The sequence below is a fragment of the Schistocerca piceifrons genome, chromosome 2, assembly GCF_021461385.2.
Source record: "Schistocerca piceifrons isolate TAMUIC-IGC-003096 chromosome 2, iqSchPice1.1, whole genome shotgun sequence".
Taxonomy (NCBI): Eukaryota; Metazoa; Arthropoda; class Insecta; order Orthoptera; family Acrididae; genus Schistocerca; species Schistocerca piceifrons.
In genome coordinates, this window is record NC_060139.1 from 1,119,322,537 (window position 1) to 1,119,342,757 (window position 20,221).

The window sequence follows — 20,221 nt, forward strand, 5'->3', positions numbered from 1 at the left end:
ATTTCCTGAAAATCATTCCAAGAAGGGAATTCTTCGAATGACCAGTTCCTCATTTAGCACCATCCTCTTCCAAATAACTCAGGGAAAAACAGTTTTTTAGATTCATCACAACACTTAAGCAGGGACTTATAAAATATCTTTAAAAACATGTAGAATGTACATCTGCCTCTGGGTTTAACTTAATACCTCCAGTTTCAATATTTGCATAAGTAGTATCCAATTTATTATTAAAGACAGATTTTAATTCTGCAAAAACCTTGAATAGCTCTTCCATCTCATATTGGCATATGGTAGAACCATAACGAGTTTGCACCTAATATTCTACTGCTGCTAACTTGAGGCTAAACAAGTGCTGTATCGTTATAAGAGGCACAGGGGAAAGCTAGTGTGCAGGGGTTTACTCCAGTTCACTACTACCAATGTCACATCATCATAACATCTGTGCTTAACATACAAAGGATTACACCATAATATAATTGTGACATTAAATCTAAAATAAATGCTCCAAACTTCATCAGTGTAGGCTTAAGTATATTATTTTTAACATTTTAAGGTCTCAGAATGATCAAAAGAATATGAAGGGCTTATTTCAATAGTTGTACAAGTCCATTTTTGTCCATTCTGAGATATAGAGTCCTAAAATTAAATGAGCGCTGAAAAATCTGCAGTTGAGATACCAGAAATATTCAATTATACTATTGAAATAAGCCCTTCATATGTCAGGCAAAATATACGACCTTAAGAAAAAATAGTGGCACTAAATAATAGAACTAGAGAGCTAAAAACTGGTCATAATATACAAATGCACATCATGTACATCACAATCAAAAGTTATTTGGGTTTTTATGAAAAATTAAAGGTTCTAAATACTAGACTTAGAAACATCCTCAGTAAGATGTAAACATCTTCTATATGTAGCACCAATAAGTTACCTCTATTGGTTTTCAAATTATTTACTAAAAACGAAATTTGAAATGAAGTCCTTACTCACAATTGATTATCATTTGTATTTGTAATAGAAAGTTGTACTTACAGTACGCAATTGCAATAATGCAGTAATACAGCTATAGCAAGTTTCGAGACAGTTCATAAATAACTGTGAGAACAAGGAATCTTAAAAAGGCAGTTCAGAGGTCATGTTCTACTGTCGATTCCGCTTTAAAAAATTGTAGCCAGCTAAAACATTTTAATAACTAAACCAAACTTAATTCTATTTATATACAAATTGAGAAGATTACAAATTGGTAAACAATTATTATTAATTAATACGTGTCCGAGAAATGGGCCTTTTAGATTCCGACCCTGTCCCTAGGACGACTGATAGTAGATGTTACCTTTGGTGGTCCACTGTGGCCATATATAAAAATGGCCAGAGAGGCAGTTAGGAGAGACACTTTGAACCTGGATATCAATATGTTCATGTCAGTCAAATGCCTGCTTGCCTGGTGTCTTGGACGACGTCAGAGCTTGGCAGAGTTGAATGCGATTTTCCATAAAAGCTGGAAGTGAACCTGTGAAGATATTCCACTATCCTGGTTCCCTTAAATTTCACAGAAGTAACTGTGTGTCGCTCACAATGCTGACAAAACCACGTGGCAAGTGAGGAAATTATTTTTCCGCTATATTGGCAATGAAGTAACTTTTGGTGATTAGAAATCAGGATGATATACCATTTTACTTGGAAGTTCCCACAGTGGTCATCTCTGCACTGTTAATAGTGCTGTTTCTGAAACGATTATTATTATGATTATTATTATTATCAGGGATATTATTATATTTTGTACATGTGAACTTTTACAGAATATAGCAATCAGTTAAAACTCAAAAGTTTTACTAATAGTCGTAGTTCCTGATCCTGCTGAGTAAGCAGCAAAGAGGCACATTTTCTTTCAGTGAGCATAAAGAGGAATCTGGACTTGCAGACTGGAAATTATGCTCAGTATGTTCTCCACTACTTTCTGCCAGATTGCAAAATTAGTTTCCAGGCTCTTGCAAATATCAAAGGAAGGTGTAAAGCATGCACACAAAATTTAAGTGCTTATTCATAAGTACATAACAAAAGAAATGATCATTTGAATATTTACCCGCGACCCCATGAACTGTCAAGCTGGCGTATATATATTTCGTTCAACGTCTCTGTTTTTGGATGTAGACACTTTTAAATTATTTCACAGTAGGTACTACTGTCACAAAAAAGTAGTATGAATTAAGTACAACTCACCACAGTTGCTGTGCAGTATGGTGTGTAGCGGACACTGATGACGAGCTGGATCACTGTGCCAGGTGGACTCCATTGCTGAAAGTTAATGGGTGGCTGACACATTCACTTCTCAATTCTATGACATAGTTGTGGAACCAATGAAACAGTTTTAGTCCTTAGAAATTGTGATTGACGATCTTCCCACTCATTCTTCAACAGCAGAGTTGATGGCTTTAATAATTACTCATCAACCAAGCAGGTATTCTAAAGTTTCTTTATTGAATTGCTGGTAATGGCTCGTGTGCTACTGTAATCTCAACTATTGGTCACATAGTTAAGAACAACAACAATATTTTTCGATGAAACCCCCCTCAAAATCGTTATTTTTTCCTGGGTTTCTGTTTATTTTTCTTATCAGATTTACAGCACAGAAGTAGTCTGGGCTCTTCAATGAGTTGTCAGGATGAAGTGTTTTCCCTTTTGTGAGACAGTATGTTTAGATTACGGCCATTATTTCAATTTATGATCTACTTCCTTATTGAGTGTTCTGACAATCATGTAATTCTTCTTTAATGTGGACTAATTCCCCACTGCACCTCCTCAGGTGGTGGAAGCTGTAAACTTTGTTAATTAATTATTAATTAAGATCAACCTCTACACAATTCTCATATTCTTCAAGTTTAAGATAGACCTTCTCTTTCAGCCACTTTTGTGAGACCTGAGGTACCTATGAAGGTAATATACTAAAACGTCTTGTAACTTGACACTTGTAACTACACTGCGTTTTCTCTAGTTGTTTGTGTATCTGTTTTTAATATTTGATAAGTATTATGTTTGTGCACAGGCTGCCTTAGGCTATACTGGCGGTGGTTTTCTTTTAAAGCAAGGGAAAACTGTGTATGAAAAGACATGTAACTATTAATACAATTTACTGTTTGCAATAAGGCCCACAAAATGTTTCAGTTATGGAAACAGCTAATGCTCTACTTCTGCTACATTTTTTTTTCTCCAGGAGAATCACCCCACCCAACAAAACCAAATCTTATATAAAAGTGAAAGAATGCACAGTATGAACAAAGGTACAGTTTTTCAGAAAGACATTTATGTAGTTTACTCAACAGATAAAATCTGCATCCATATACATGCCAAGTAGTTTACCAGATATTCATTGGCATTAAACCAAGTATTTGATAACTTGAAGGACTCACCATTTTGTAGTTTCAGTTTGTTCGCCTCTTTTCCAGAATTTGCAGTCATTGTGTCATCTGCATCATGTACAGATATACATGACAAATTACTCTGAAGATCATTAACAAACATTGCAAATGACAGTGCCTGAAGAATTGATCCTTAGGCAAAGGTTCCAAGTCATGGATACCATAATGCCTTGGTATCTCCAGTTTACTAAATCAAATACATTACTCAGATCAGCTAGAGTGCCTTCAGTAGATGGTTTTGATTCAAAAGAAGCTTGCACGAAAGAAATAACATTTTCACATCTTTGAATATGAACCATTGGGGCCTGAAACCACACTGAGACCCAGTGAATTATGAACAGTGTGTATAAAAACAATCATATGATTTCGTACATCAACATTTCTGAAACTAAAAATAAAATATACAATGAACTTTGTTTTTTGATGAATGGGATACTCAAAAAGTTTTTTCAACTTAAAAGGTCATATTTTTTTATTAAAGTTGGATATGGGAGTGGACATCTTGTAGCAATCACTTGGGAACATCCAGTATGTTAATAAGGAAGTTATCTGCTTGAGACAGCATTCATTTTAAAATCATTTTTGAATGAGTAACATCAATTTTTAAATCTTTTTTGAGCTATATTTGTGGCTCTGTAGCAAGATTTAGTACATGTATGCAAGCTGTCATGCCACCTCACATTACATTAGAAGTAACACTGAAACATCTGGCAAACTGAAGTCACTGCAATATTTGTATATGTTTGTTTCACTGGTGCAGCACTTATTTTGTAATCAAAATTTACAAAGTTGTGGAGAAAAGTAATCACTCAGTAACAGCACCAATATGAACAATGTCATATTTGCATAGTATTTTAATGATGGACAAGAGTAGTTTTAATTCTCTAAAGTTAAAAATAAACTTCTATTTCGCCATAATACTTACACTCAATGACTAAAGCAAGACCTTATTATCACTATACTGAAATAAAAAATACCTTTACAGTATTGAGTGTTCTGCTGTAATATGAACTTCAACAAGTCCATTCTGCCAGTAACGATACTGTTTAATCATTTCATCGCTTTGAAAGATGATATGTTACTCTGATACAAATAAATGATTATAAAGAGTTGTTGAATGTTAAAAAGATGTCCCTGTCACATAGTTTAAGAAAATTTTGTCACTTTAGAAGGTATTCATTTACTTAGTTGAAGAGCAAGCACATTATTTTGTTATGACGCTAACTTTTCACGTAAATAAACAAACGATTCTAGATCTGTGCTGTTGAATGAATCAGAGTAGAATGAGAGCAGATCCACTAATCATAGTTGCTGAAACTTGTAGATGATGGTGGAGGAGGTAGAACGCCACTTAACTTTCAAAAGTTAGGTGTAAGTTGGTATAACAACATGCAAATTGTATGTTTCCACACGTATGTTGAATTATGGGAGTGGTAGCAGGGGATCTACTTGTAAGAAATTCATGCCAGTAGAAACCCAGTTTTAGAGCCAGGTATGGACTTCTGATTACCAAGAGCAGGGGAACTGGCCTTTGTAGCATTGTGACAACAAAATGAAAGATTAAATTTGTGTTAAGTAACATTAACATCATAGATAGCTTTTTCACACTTTCTGCTTCTACCTAATTTTATGTTAATGATAATCCAAGGAGATGGGATAGAGACCATGATGTGGAATATGAACTAGAAATAATTAAAAATACAGAAACATTATAATTAAAGTTAAACTTTCAAACCACTGTAGAAATAACACCACTGGTCAGAATAACTTCAAATTGATATGTAATATTATCGGAGAAGGGAGAAAACGTATGGCAGAAGAAAAACAAATAGTTACAAAATGTAGGAAAAGAGGGCCCTGTAAGCATCATGATTTAATAGTGGTCGACTAAAAATGAAGAATGAATCATACAACGATACCTAAGGTGTATGTTTGACTTTAAAAAAACTGTACTACTCAGTGTGCATGGGTGTACAGTTGTGATACTGTTAGTTAAGTAAGCCCATCCACCATGGCAAGGTCATATCACATAAGATGGGAAAAATCGATTTTTAATGTCCTGAGGTCAAAACCGCATAAAAAGCATCACTCACATGGGTTTTTAATTGTTCTGAGGCATAAAACCACTTAAAAAGTATCAGTCACATCGGTTTTTAATTGTCCTGAAGCCAAAAACCGCATAAAAAGGATCAATCACATCGGTTTTTAATTGTCCAGAAGCAAAAAAGCGCGTAAAAAGCATCAATAAAAATCAAATCGTATTATTAATTTCCATGTGACTGGCGCAAAACATGTGCAGTATGCTGTCCACCGTTTTCCGCAACACTATGCCTATTGACACACAGTCAACATGGGTTCAGAAAACATCGTTCCTGTGAAACACAACTAGCTCTGTATTCACATGAAGTGCTGAGTGCTATTGACAAGAGATTTCAGACCGATTCCGTTTTCCTGGATTTCCAGAAGCCTTTTGACACTGTACCACACAAGAGGCTCGTAGTGAAATTGCGTGCTTGTGGAATATTGTCTCAGTTATGTGACTGGATTTGCAATTTCCTGTCAGAGAAAAAATGGTTCAAATGGCCCTGAGCACTATGGGACAACTTCTGAGGTCATCAGTCCCCTAGAACTTAGAACTACTTAAACCTAACTAACCTAAGGACATCACAAACATCAATGTCCGAAGCAGGATTCGAACCTGCGACCGTAGCGGTCGCGCGGTTCCAGAATATAGCGCCTAGAACCGGTCAGCCACCCCAGCCGGCCCTGTCAGAGAGGTCACAGTTCGTAGTAATTGACGGAAAGTCATCGCGTAAAACAGAAGAGATTTCAGGCTTTCCCTAACGTAGTGTTATAGAGCTTCTGCTGTTCCTTATTTATATAACAGCCCCCCCCCCCCCCCAACCCATGAACCATGGATCTTGCCGTTGGTGGGGAGGCTTGCATGCCTCAACGATACAGATGGCCGTACCATAGGTGCAACCACAATGGAGGGGTATCTGTTGAGAGGCCAGACAAACGTGTGGTTCCTGAAGAGGGCAGCAGCCTTTTCAGTAGTTGCAGGGGCACAGTCCGAATGATTGACTGATCTGCCCTTCTAACACTAACCAAAACGGCATTGCTGTGCTGGTACTGTGAATGACTGAAAGCAAGGGGCAACTACAGCTGTAATTTTTCCAGAGGGCATGCAGCTTAACTGTATGGTTAAATGATGATGGCGTCCTCTTGGGTAAAATATTCCGGAGGTAAAATAGTCCCCCATTCGGATATCCGGGCGGGGAACTACTCAAGAGGATGTCGTTATCAGGAGAAAGAAAACTGGCGTTCTACGGATCAGAGCGTGGAATGTCAGATCCATTAATTGGGCAGGTAGGTTAGAAAATTTAAAATGGGAAACGGATAGGTTAAAGTTAGATATAGTGGGAATTAGTGAAGTTCGGTGGCAGGAGGAACAAGACTTTTGGTCAGGTGAATACAGGGTTATAAATACAAAATCAAATAGGGGTAATGCAGGAGTAGGTTTAATAATGAATAAAAAATAGGAGTGTGGGTAAACTACTACAAACAGCATAGTGAACGCATTATTGTGGCCAAGATAGACACGAAGCCCATGCCTACCACAGGAGAACAAGTTTATATGATCACTACCTCCGCAGATGACGAAGAGATTGATGAAATGTATGATGAGATAAAAGAAATTATTTAGATAGTGAAGGGAGACGAAAATTTAACAGTCATGGGTGACTGGAATTCGATAGTAGTGAAAGGAAGAGAAGGAAATGTAGTAGGTGAATATGGAAAAGGGGTAAGAAATGAAAGAGACAGCCCTCTGGTAGAATTTTGCACAGAGCATAACTTAATCATAGCTAACACTTGGTTCAAGAATCATAATAGAAGGTTGTATATGTGGAAGAATTTTGGAGATATTAGAAGATATCAGATAGATTATATAATGGTGAGACAGAGATTTAGGAACCAGGTTTTAAATTGTAAGACATTTCCAGGAGGAGATGTGGACTCTGACCACAATCTATTGGATATGAACTGTAAATTAAAACTGAAGAAACTGCAAAAAGGTGGGAATTTAAGGAGATGGGACCTGTATAAACTGACTAAACCAGAGGTTATACAGAGTTTCAGGGAGAGCACAGGGGAACAATTGACAGGAATTGGGGAAAGAAATACAGTACAAGAAGAATGGGTAGTTCTGAGGGATGAAATAGTGAAGGCAGCAGAGGATCAAGGAGGTAAAAAGAAGAGGGCTAGTAGAAATCCTTGGGTAACAGAAGAAATATTGAATTTAATTGATGAAAGGAGAAAATATAAAAATGCAGTAAATGAAGCAGGCAAAAAGGAATACAAACGTCTTAAAAATGAGATCGACAGGAAGTGCAAAATGGCTAAGCAGGGATGGCTAGAGGACAAATGTAAGGATGTAGAGGCTTGTCTCACTAGGGGTAAGATAGATACTGCCTACAGGAAAATTCAAGAGACCTTTGGAGAGAAGAGAACCACTTGTATGAATATCAAGAGCTCAGATGGCAACACAGTTCTAAGCAAAGAAGGGAAGGCAGAAAGGTGGAAGGAGTATATAGAGGGTTTATACAAGGGTGATGCACTTGAGGACAATATTATGGAAATGGAAGAGGATGTAGATGAAGATTAAATGGGAGATATGATACTGCGTGAAGAGTTTGACAGGGATTGTGATATGGTTAAACATACTTTCTTTCTAGAGATAGAACACAGCCAATCAGCTGCAAATTGGCTGGTTTATTAAAACCCCTTTACCAGATTTTCAACTTCTATAAAAACGTCTTCTTCAGAAGGCAATATAGACAGTGTAAGCAAGTTACCAATGGAAACATACATACAGATACAATCATATCATTTTTTTAGCTTCTATTTTTGAGGGTGAATGGTTACCTATTAATTTAAATTTCAGGAAATTCGCTGTGAAAGTTATCAAGATGTTGCTGACCTTGTTGTTGGCAAATCTAAACATCTGTGTCAGCACAAAAATCCAAAATGTCTCGATCAAGGTAAATTCAAAACGCTTCCTGAATTTGCCAGCAATCAGAGTCTGAAGTTTTCAACCAGTTGATTGCATCACTCAAGAGTAGATTTGGGAACCAATCTGCAAAATTTTTCAAATCATTGGAAAAATTTACTCTTGGGCATCCTACAGGTGTCGATTAAATTGTAAAATTTTTACAAAAGAGATTTTGATGGAGAGAGATTGATAAGTGATAGAGACATGTTTTTGTAAGTTTTGAATAGATAAAATGAGCACGAAAAGAACTTGAGAGGAGGTTTTCAGTTCTTAAAAATGTTTGAATGGGCAATGGGACTAATTCCTAGATTTGTGCACTTCCTTCGTTTGCCTATTACATTTATCATCCTTTCCTAATGAACGAAGGTTTTCGTTTTTACATCCATCGAATCTTATTTAAGATCAATCGACTTAGTTATCTTGTTATTTTACATATTGCTGAGAGTTACTGTATCACAAATGAATATTTAGACACTTGAAAAACACAAGAAGAAAAACGAACGTTTACACAGTTGAATAATGCAAGCTTTATTCAAAACCAAACCAAACAAAGGCACATGATCAAAAGGTAAAAGATTACACACTTGTACTGCCAACTGCTGAAAACAAAGGTACAGAGTTCAGTTATTAAATTTCCAAAGATGAAAAAAAAATACAGCACCACTCTCCCTTATTTACTAACTTACAGAATCCAGTATTATTACACAACCATTGAAATCTAACTGAAAACAATGGTTTCGTTGATATGTCAGTAAGTTGTCCTTCAGTGTCCACTTTTAAGTCTGTAATTTCACTAACACTAACAAACGTGAACAAAGATATGTCTTATACGAATATGCTACGTTTGTCGATGAAATTTAGGATTCTAGGCTCGCTGGATAGCAGCTTTGCTATCAATATGTAAAATTGGTGTCGATTTCAACTGATCCAATTGTGTGAAAAGCTTCTTCATCCGGACTATCCCTCAAGCAGCTTCGCTAGTGGCTACAATCTCAGCTTCAGTTGTGAATATGGAAACAGAAGATTGTCTTTGACTAATCCAGGAGATGGGTGCCTCAGAATAAGGACAAAGAACACCTGATTTTGAGCGCCCTGTGCCAACATCTCTACTCGGATCAGAATCACCATAGCATTCAAAAATCCCCCTTTTTGAGCTTTTTTATAAACAAGCCCACAATTTGTTGAACCTCTCAGGTATTGTAGAATCCTCTTAAATCACGACCTGTGGTTTGTCCGGATTTGTAGACACCACACTGACAGCATACGCAGTATCAGGAACTGTCCCACACATCAGAAACATTAGTGTTCCGACAGCTAGTCTGAACCGAAATTCAGAGTAATGATGACTTTCTTCTGCATCACTGTCATTCGCAACCGAGGTAGATATAGCCTTGCACTTATTCATGTTGAAGTGCTCTAATATCTTCTCTGCAAAATGAGACTGACTTACGTGAACAGATCCGTCTTCTTGTTAATCAGTTTCCAGTCCTAAGAGAAATGATGCAGGTGATGAAGTAATTTTGAAATCTTCTGTTAAATCAATGATAAATTATTGTAGTTACTATTCACTGTGAGCTGCAATCAAACCATCATCAACATAAAGCACAAGCAGTATTTTATTTAAAAAATGGCTCTAAGCACTATGGGACTGAACATCTGAGGTCATCAGTCTCCTTACTTAGAACTACTTAAACCTAACTAACCTAAGGACATTACACACATCCATGCCCGAGGCAGGATTCGAACCCGCTTCCTTTGCAGCAACGTGGTTCTGGACAGAAGCGCCTAGAACCGCAAGGCCACAGAGGCTGGCGAATATTTTATGAGAGCCTTTCTATCTCATGACAATACAAGAATCAGCTTCGGTCCTCTGGAAGCCAAGTTTAGAGATATGATTACTGAACTTTTCATTCCAGCAACAAGGAGCCTGCTTCAGTCCATGCAGACGTTTCTTTAAGCTACATTCTCTCCCAGACCCATCATCACATCCTTCAGGTTGCTGCATGTATGTGGTTTCTTTCAAATCATTAAAAAGAAAAGATGTTGGAACGTCAATTGCTGCAACACAGAGTAGTGCTTCATTAGTAGACACTCGAGTTACAAGACTAAAGGTTTTATCTTAGCCAACTCCACTCCTCTGAGAGTAGTCCTCCACCACCAATCTTGAATTGAATTTATTGACTGATCCATCAGCATTTGTTTTCACTTCGTATACCCAACTGTTCGGAATGACCCTCTTTCCTGGTGGTAGTTCAACAAGGTCCTGTGTTTTATTTTCCTGGAGAGTTTTTATTTCACAATCCATGGCTTCCTTCCAGCCAGACTTCATGGCTTCACTGAATGTTTCTGGTTCTTGGAACCATGCTGGGAGATGCATCACACAATCTCTAAACTTTTGTGGAGCACTGAGAGTTGACTAATCACGCAGAGGAAGTGAGGCTCCTTCATTTATGTCTTCTTGATCTTCCTCCTGAGTGACTTCATGTATATTCACACATCTGTTATCCTCATCAATAATGGACTGGTCATCAGTCTGATGTGTTGAATCCTGCTGATTTAAAAGTAGTCACTGGGGAAATTAATGTTTCTCAGATTTCAAATGCCTCTTCAAAGATTACATCTTGTGATCTAATGAGTTTACCCTCCTCTTTCCAATAAATTCTGTAATATCGTATCCAATAAGAATTCCTTTCACTGCTTTCCAATCCGTCTTCCTTCTCTGATGTTTCGGAATATAAGCATAGCAGGTGGAGCCTGTCTTCTGCAAACGTTTCAGTCTTGGTTTCTTGCTATACCATAGTTCATATGAGGATATCCGTGGACTATTGGAAGGTCTGCTCAGATCAAGATGTAGGTTGCAGTATTCACCATCTTCGCCCAATGCTTTTGTGGAATATTTCCATGTGTATGCATTATGGCTCTGCCAGTTTCCACGACATTGCGAAATTCTGTTCCATTGTCACTGAGAAGTTCCTTGAAGATATATCCAGCAGTTTTTGCTTCAGCTATGAACTGACATAACTTATTTGCAACTTCAGATTTTTCTTTGATGAAATTTAGTCTACTAAACTTCGTATAATCATCATTAAAAAGTACAAAATACCGATATCCCGTTATTGAATTCTGAAACCGACCACACAAGCCTGTGTTCTGAAGTTCTCTTCCTCGAGCCAAATGCCAAACGATGAGCCTTGCCATAAATAAGCCTTCACACAGTTTACTGTCCATTTCCAGATTGATGTTTAGCTCGCTGCTACATACAGACTTCACATGGCGCTTGTTTTGGTGTCCAAATCTTGAATTTATTTTTAGATACAAGATAGATCATTTCTGATTTAGCTAGCTAAAAATACTGGAAAAAAGAGGACGATCTGATTCTAAAGATGAATATATAAGGGCAACTAGTGCATACAGGGACAACCATAATCCTTACTGTTGTTTTAGCAGAGTATGTCATTAACTGCCTTTTGAACTGGAGATGTTATTCAGTCCTCTAATGTAATGTGGGAAGTTATTCTATAGCTGGGTTCCTGCCGTGAGAAAGACTTCATGAAAATGGTTAGAGTGGCACAGAAAGAATTTTGTTATGATGGGAATCGGTGTTTCTGTCATGTTTTCAGATAAGAGCGTTGAGATCGAATAGAAACATGAGGGTCAGTGTTTGTTGATATGACAGTAGATAAGACAGAGAATATGGTAATCTCTGCACTTGTCTCTTGCAGCCAGAATAGCTGTGCAAACGATGGTGAAATATGGTCAAAGAGTCGAACATCATGGATATAACGATCAGAGGGGTTCACAACCAGTTACAGGCACCATGAGATTTCCTGAAAAAGGCCTTGTATGATAATATTGCTGTAATCCATAATTGGAAGTGTAAGTGTTGAGGAGTAAATGAAACAATAATTTTTTACTATGACAAACGAGACATAACGAAGCCTCTGGTGGTTAGTAAATGAACTAACAAATCTGTCTATACTAAAGACACTGCTGCTGTTTATAGGAAAATCATGGTACTAACACCCCTATCAGTAACTGTTGCCTCTGACAACAGACTGAAGCTATTTTCCTCTTTGGAATGACAGTAACACTGAGGGCTCAAGTAATCTTAGTTTATGGTATAATTGTTTAGATTAATTTTTATTTATTTATTTATTTATTTATTGTTCTGTGGGACCAAATTAAGGAGAAGTCTCCATGGTCATGGAACGAGTCAATACATGAAATTATAACACGATAGTAGAAACAGTTAAAATGAAATATAGGATATGTATTAGGCGACAATTCGTAAGTTTAAATAAAGAAAATCAACATGTAACACTGGCATTTGCTTAATTTTTCAGCTCTTCCAGGAGCTTCTCGACAGAATAGAAGGAGTGAGCCATGAGTAAACTCTTCAGTTTACACTTAAAAATGTTTGGGCTACTGCTAAGATTTTTGAGTTCTTGTGGTAGCTTATTGAAAATGGATGCAGCAGAATAGTGCACTCCTTTCTGCACAGGAGTTAAGGGAGTGCATTCCACATGCAGATTTGACTTCTGCCTAGTATTAACTGAGTGAAAGCTGCTAACTCTTGGGAATAAGCTAATATTGCTAACAACAAACGACATTAAAGAAAATATATACTTTGAGGGCAATGTCAGAATTCCCAGACTATTGAATAGGAGTCAACAAGAGGTTCTCGAACTTACACCACATATAGCTCGAACAGCCCATTTTTGACCCAAAAATACCCTTTTTGAATCAGACGAATTACCCCAAAAAATAATACCATATGACATAAGCGTATGAAAATATGGGAAGTAGACTACTTTTTGTGTTCAACTGTCACTTATTTCAGATACTGTTCTAATGGTAAATAAAGCAACATTTAGTTTATGAACAAGATCCTGAACATGGGCTTTCCACAACAGCTTACTATCTATCCGAACGCCTAGGAACTTGAACTGTTCCGTCTCACTTATAATATGCCCATTCTGTCTGATCAAAATATCGGTTCTTGTTGAATTGTGAGCTAGAAGCTGTAAAAACTGATTTAGCATCAAATTATTTTCCACAAGCCATGAACTTATTTCATGAACTACATTATTTGATAATGTTTCAATATTACACACAAGAACCTTCGCTACCAAGCTGGTGTCATCAGCAAACAGAAATATTTTTGAATAACCTGTAATACTAGAAGGCATATCATTTATATAAATAAGAAACAGCAGTGGCCTCAGCAACGACCCTTGGGGAACGCCCCACTTAACAGTGCCCCATTGGGACTGAACATCACTACCACTCTCAATATTGTGGAGAATTACCTTCTGCTTTCTGTTTTTGAAGTAAGAGCGAACCAATTGTAAGCTACTTCCCTTACTCCATAATGGTCCAATTTCTGCAGTAATATTTTGTGGTTAACACAGTCTAAAGCCTTAAATCTTACAACTCAATTTTGAACCACTTCCATTTGTCCAATTGCCTTCAAATCCTCCGTAAATACCTATGCAGTTCACATGACAATGTATCAACTGATGAAATGACCATGTCGACAGGATTATCCGACCTGGCTGCTGCTTGCCACCTCCAAGTTTGTGCCGCCTGAGGCCATGCCACTCCCTCATCGCTCCCCCCTCCCATGCCATCTCAGCAACTCTCCATACTATGCAACTGTTAAGCCTATCTCACAAATGTGGTATTGTGGAAGGAGCAGAGCTACTATAGAATGATGTTTTGAGGAACACAAAAACTTATGGTGGAATAACTAATTTTACTTCTCTCTAGAAGTTTTGTTGTATTAAGTTTCACTGGATACATCTGTTCACTTTGGTCTTTCAACTACTCAGTGATGCCAACGCCGTCATCCAGATGGTGCAAACTCTGATGAGGGCCCATAATTAAAAGACCAAATCTGGTCAGAAGTCTACATTGGCTATGATGAAGACTGTTTTTAAATAATTTTATACAGCTTTTCATTTTATTATGAATGTATTCGTATTTCTTAATGTTCGTTTCCTCCATGCCATGGTATGATAGATACCACACATGGGTCGTGTGTTAAACATTGGAAATCTCTTCACTCACATACCCATGAAATGACATCATAATATATATCATCTTATCTCCTATTTCAGTGACATATAACTTGGTGGTTCCCCTGTCTGTAGAAATCTGGACACCACAAAAAAGAGCTAAAGAGTTAAGAGCTTACAGTAACACAGTGGCACTTTCTTGTAAATGTGGTACAAGATATTATACAACAGTGCTGTGCAAAGTTTCTCGTTTATGACGTGAGTGAGCAGTGAGTACTGAAAGAATATACTGAACTTTCTAATTGTATTAGTTAATTATCACATCATGCCAAAATCACAGTATATACAAACTTACAGAAAGGAGTGGTAGGATATGTTGGATATTAAGGAATGGATGCCACCAGTTGTATCGGAGACAACTACAGCATTTTACAAAGCATAATAAGGGCAAAATTATACTATTTAAAAGGTAATTTCCAAGAATGTTTACCTATCGAAGTCGCAGGCTCCAAACGATAGACATCGAACGTGCCATTCTAAACTGATCACGCGACTGTGATTATGAGCACGTTTATAGTGGTCATTGCAGCAACGACAAAAGCAGAGCGTTACTGAAATAGTTGTAATTACAAAGGAAACGACTTACCTCACTCGTCGTCGACGTGACAGAAAGTCCATTTGATGTGTATGCTATGGGAAGCATTTCCTTTTTGTCGCAACCTGAGTAGATTCTGCCAATGTCACGCAAAAATATGGGTAGAGTGTCACATTTCTGACAAAAAATTCAAACAATTTTCTACATTGCATAAGCATGGAATTAGATTCTATCACGTGAGGCAGTCGGCCAAAGAAACATCTACAATACCAGACATCCCACTCACTACTGATATGAATCGTTTGGTTTTTCCTAGTAACTCGGATATATCGATTTAGAATCACATGTTCGATATCCATCATTTGGAGCCCGCAGCTTGGTTGGGCAAATTTCTTGGAAATTACCATTGAAAACATCATTTTAAAGTTCTAAGCAATACTTTCCAGCATCTATTTCATTTAGTAGTAATGTGAGAATAAATTCATGTTTAAAAGAGTTGATGAAATCACAGGTGCGAAAAAGGCCGAAGTTAGATCAGCATTGTACATTGCAACAGATTCTGAAATAATGAGTACTGATTATCTGCCACAATTATACAATAAGGTATTTCCTTTGAGTGACAGTAAAACAGTGATCCTCATCTGCATGTGATGTAATGTATGGGCATAACTGTGAATTTACTCAACTCGCATTTCACTTTCTGTTAGTGTGAGATACAGCCAAACTGAAATTCAATCTTACTATAGATGAATTGACTGACATCTCAGTATCCAAATTATTAGCAGTTGCTGGGCAATATTACAGCACACAGATGAACGAAATTTTTGGGTATTGTTGAGCTACTAAAATGTAATTATGCATTTTTAGGAATAAAACAACTTGATCCAAAAAATATTCAGGGGCTCAAAATAGACAACACCAGCATGTTGCATGGTGTTAACAGTGAGGTATATGTTCAGATGAAAAAATAATTTGAAAACAATTGTTTTGTTCTTCTGCTTTGCTTCTGTCATTAACAACAGTTTGAACTTTTTCATGCTACAGAGGAAACTCTGCCCAGAAACTATTAAGTACTTATGCATGAAACTCATGAATAATTGTCATGTTCTTCTCAGTGCAACTTTAAAAAAAGTTTAGGCACATGCACATTTATTGTGAATAAATTCGCAATACTTGCTTCTTATACAGTACCACAAGGATACATCCATTAAGATGCATTCTGTGATCGATGGAAACTGGCTGCATTCTGGTAGCTGTTGAATGTTCATGGGTGCTGCCAACGTTAGCTACATAACAGTGTTGTGCTCCGTAACAATAGTTAGCTGTTATGTAGTAGTGATAATCAGTAGTGTAATGTTGTGCTTAGTGATTGTTTATATTATTTACCAAAATGGGCGAAGAGGCTATACCTTGACCTGATCCTTCTAGTGACTCGCCACCAACTTTTGTGTCACTTCTGCAGCTCATTAACCTATTACACATTCTTATTTTCCATGAGCTGTAAGCTGGCTGCTCTTGGAAGAAGGAGGCAGGGTGTGTATTAGCAGTGAGTGTGGTACGTACCGAATGCAAGCTTCCACCTCCAGCATCCTCCGTGCAGGAGCCAAGTAAAAGTATGTGATCGATCTAAAAAAATCAATAAACTTTCAATCCGAGACTGCGGATCCCAATAAGTTATTAGATAGTTTGGCCAATTTAGTTCGGTCCATAAGAGGTAGCATAATAAATCCCACAGCTAAAATTGATCCCATTCAAAGCAATATTGCTAATCATATTGATCCATCCCCATATCTCTGTTACTCGGTCGAAAGTGAACTAAAACTCTCCAGTCTGTCCGATGACGAAAAGAAAACTTTATGGCACAGATGAATTTTACAAAAAAAGCTGGTTGAGGAGTTTCAAAATACCCATGCAGATAACTTTGAAGTAATCCACCAAATGAAATTGCTAAATATTAGAGACACCTTGAGAACAGTGAAACATTCTATTACTGGTTTGGTATTAGTTAATGGTATGAGTTTTAAGCAAAATGACGACAATATTGAAAACCAGAGGGGAAACATTAGCTATATGAAATGGATAACTCAGACATCCACTTCTGAATTCTGCCAAGAAGTAAGTACAGTGATGCCAGAGGTGAAAATCATTTTACAGAATTAGTCTCACTCTCATTTTCAGTGTTAACTCTAACATGCTCCAGTGCTGGAGCCAAGAGAATTTTTAGCCAGGTAAACTTGGTGAGAAAAAAAACCTCAGAAACAGAGTTAAAAAGAATTTACTCTCTGTTATTATGACTGTAAGATATGGATTGAAATGTTACCATTAACTGTTCTTCATCTGAAGTCCCAGCAGAAATAGGAAGCTTGTTGGTACAAATGCCGCATATGCGAGAGTGACCAGTGAAATCTACAGCACCAAGAAAAGAAATGAACTTGAGGAGAGTGATACTTATTTTTGCTGGATGAGTGTTTTTTCGTATTTTTATTTTTTTATGTATTAAACACATTGCTTGTAGCTTAATCACTGTCTTGTAATGTGTAATTTTGGACCCACACGAAAGGAGGGACTTTTTGTTGTATGTATTTTTTGTTAGTTGGAAGTCAAATTCAAGTACATTTTTTTATGGATCCCATTGCTTTACTTTCCCCGCCTCCCAACTAGTCCATTCTCTGAGATATTTACCCAGTCTTATACCACTCTTAATATTTGTGTTCCATTCTCTGACTTCTTTCTCAAGCCCACAATTGAACAGCAATGCTGAGAATCCATCCCTCTGTCGCACTTACGTTTTTATTTCAAGGGATTCCGATAGTTCGCCCATAAATTTAACGTACGAAAATGTATTTGTAAGGGTCACTCTATCAATCGAATAATATGCTTTTTTGAAATCAATGAAGGATATTATGTATGTTTTTGCCCTTGATTTTTGGTATGCCATGATGTTTCTGAGGTTTAGTATTTGTTCTGAACATGATCTAGCCTTTCTAAAACCTCCCTGGTATTCCCTGATTTGCGGGCCCATTTGCAGCTCTGCCCTGTTCAAAAGGACCTTAGAAAGAATCTTGTATGTTATATCCAGCAGTGATATTCCTCTGTAATTGTTGGGGTCTGTCTTCAAACCTTTCTTGTGGATAGGGTGGATGAGAGCTGCTCTCCATTCTGTCTGGATCTCTTCTTCTTTCCAGATTTCTTCGAAAACACACTGAAGGGATGTAATTGCATTTTTGTCAGTTTTTTTCTATAGTTTGGCTATTATTAGGCTTTCTCTGGATGCTTTGTTGTTTTTAAGTTCTGAAATGACCTTCTGTAGTTCTTCAGTAGTCGGTGGTTCTGAATCTGGCTTCTCACGGTTATTTGGGATGGATTCAAATTTTTCAAGGATGGGTTCACAATTCAAGAGTTTCTCAAAGTAGCTTGCTAGTAATCTGCAATTTTCTGCGTTATTGTGAGCGATGGTCCCATTTACATCTCGAAATTGGAGGGTGGGTGCTTTGTATCGTGATTACCTTTGTTTGAAAGTTCTGTAAAAGCTTCTTGTGTTGTTTTTAGTAAATTCTTCATCAGTTTGGAGGAGAGTTTTGTTTTCATGTGTCTTCTTAATCCTTTTAATATTTTTATCTACCAGTTTTCTAACTCTAATGAAATTCAGTCTACTTTCTTTGCCAGTTTTGCCATGCCTGTTTCTTGTTTCAACGAGGGTATCACATTCCAACGACCACCAGGCATGTTTTTTTACTTTTTGTGTTAGGTGCTATCCGTTCAGCTGTAGTAATGAGGTTTTCCTTGATATCCTCCCAGCTTTGGTGTCTGAATGGTTTCTGCTGCTTTTGTGAATTCATCTGAATTTAATATCTTTTCCGAAACACTAAACATGAATTTCAAAGGCCAAATGGAGAAACTTGAGCTAAAGGAAAGAAACATTTTAACAAAAATTATAGGACCAAAATTTCAAGACAGTTAGATTATAGTCATCAAAAATGAAACTCTCTACAAGAAAACTGAAAAACTTTCAAATACTATGCGAAAAAGGAGGATAAATTTTTATGGTCATTCTCTCAGAATGAATTCCAAGAGATTAACCAAACAAATCTTTGACTTTTTCCGTAACCGCCAAACGAAACCCAACTGGTTTAAAGAAACTGAGAAAGACCTAGTAGAATTAAAGATTTCAGAAAATTCACTTATCGATCGAACAGCCAAATTAATTTCTAAAGATGAAAACATAAAGCCCGGTCCACACGCAACGATCTGTCTGCGCAGACATCGGCGCAGATGTCTGTACATGCAAAAGATCGCTGCAAATGTGATGTGTTCACACGACACAAACCCCAATCTATTACTCGCCCGCCATCTGTCGGTGTAGAACAGAAATATCAGTGGCAAGCGACTACGCTCCCCGTAAACGTCAAAAATTTAATTCCGTTATTTTGAAATATAGAAATGGAGGAAGTTCTGTCGTGGTCTGTGTTCGCAACTTGTGTTGTAAAAAACATTCAGACCAACCGCAGGAAACAGAGAAAGTGGTCAAAAGGTATAGACAGTGGCTGCTAAAGCGAAAGCAGTTTTCTCACGTAAATTTACTGCGAGAGTTGCAGAGCGAACCTAACGACTGGCGAAATTATTTGCTTATGAGAAAAAATACTTGTATAGAGAAGGGCAATTTCTCCTCATGAACGCCTGGCGGTAACATTAAGATTCCTAGCAACAGGAAGGAGCTACAAGGATTTGGAATTTTCAACTGCAATATCGAAACAAGAGTTCAGTGAAATAATACCCGCAATTTTTCAATTAGAGCATTGTATGCTGTTGTCTTTTTGTCTCAGTCACTATATTCTTTACTTTAATCTTCCACAGACATGGGTGGTTTCTATATATTTCAATGAATTCACTTACAAACTCCCGAGAAGACTGACGAGTATCAGCCATTTTAATGCCCTGTGCGCACAAATACAAACACTAGACTGAGCAAACAGCTGTTTCGCGCCAGATTTGTGGCGATCTCCTGTCCACACGCTCCAACTTGTCTGCGCAGATGTGGTTTGAACCCACAGATTTGAGAGGTTTCGCTCAAACCTCCAACTCCAACTTCCAGGTTTGCACACACCTGAGGTTGGTGCATATCTTCTGTCCACACGCAAC

At 37.4% G+C, this 20,221-nt stretch overlaps 1 protein-coding gene across 1 annotated transcript in view; it reads right to left on the bottom strand.

Annotated features, from left to right (window-relative positions):
- Nucleotides 1–9,289: 9,289 nt before the first annotated feature.
- The window catches only part of LOC124776177, a 149,508-nt gene continuing 138,576 nt past the window's right edge, over nt 9,290–20,221 (bottom strand). Inside the window, exons 3-4 of the mRNA XM_047251012.1 lie at nt 17,403–17,488; nt 9,290–9,958 (exon numbers count right to left, since the gene is read on the bottom strand). Coding sequence (XP_047106968.1) covers nt 9,917–9,958; nt 17,403–17,488 — 128 coding nt within the window. The 3' untranslated portion in view covers nt 9,290–9,916. The remainder of the gene's footprint in view (nt 9,959–17,402; nt 17,489–20,221) is intronic.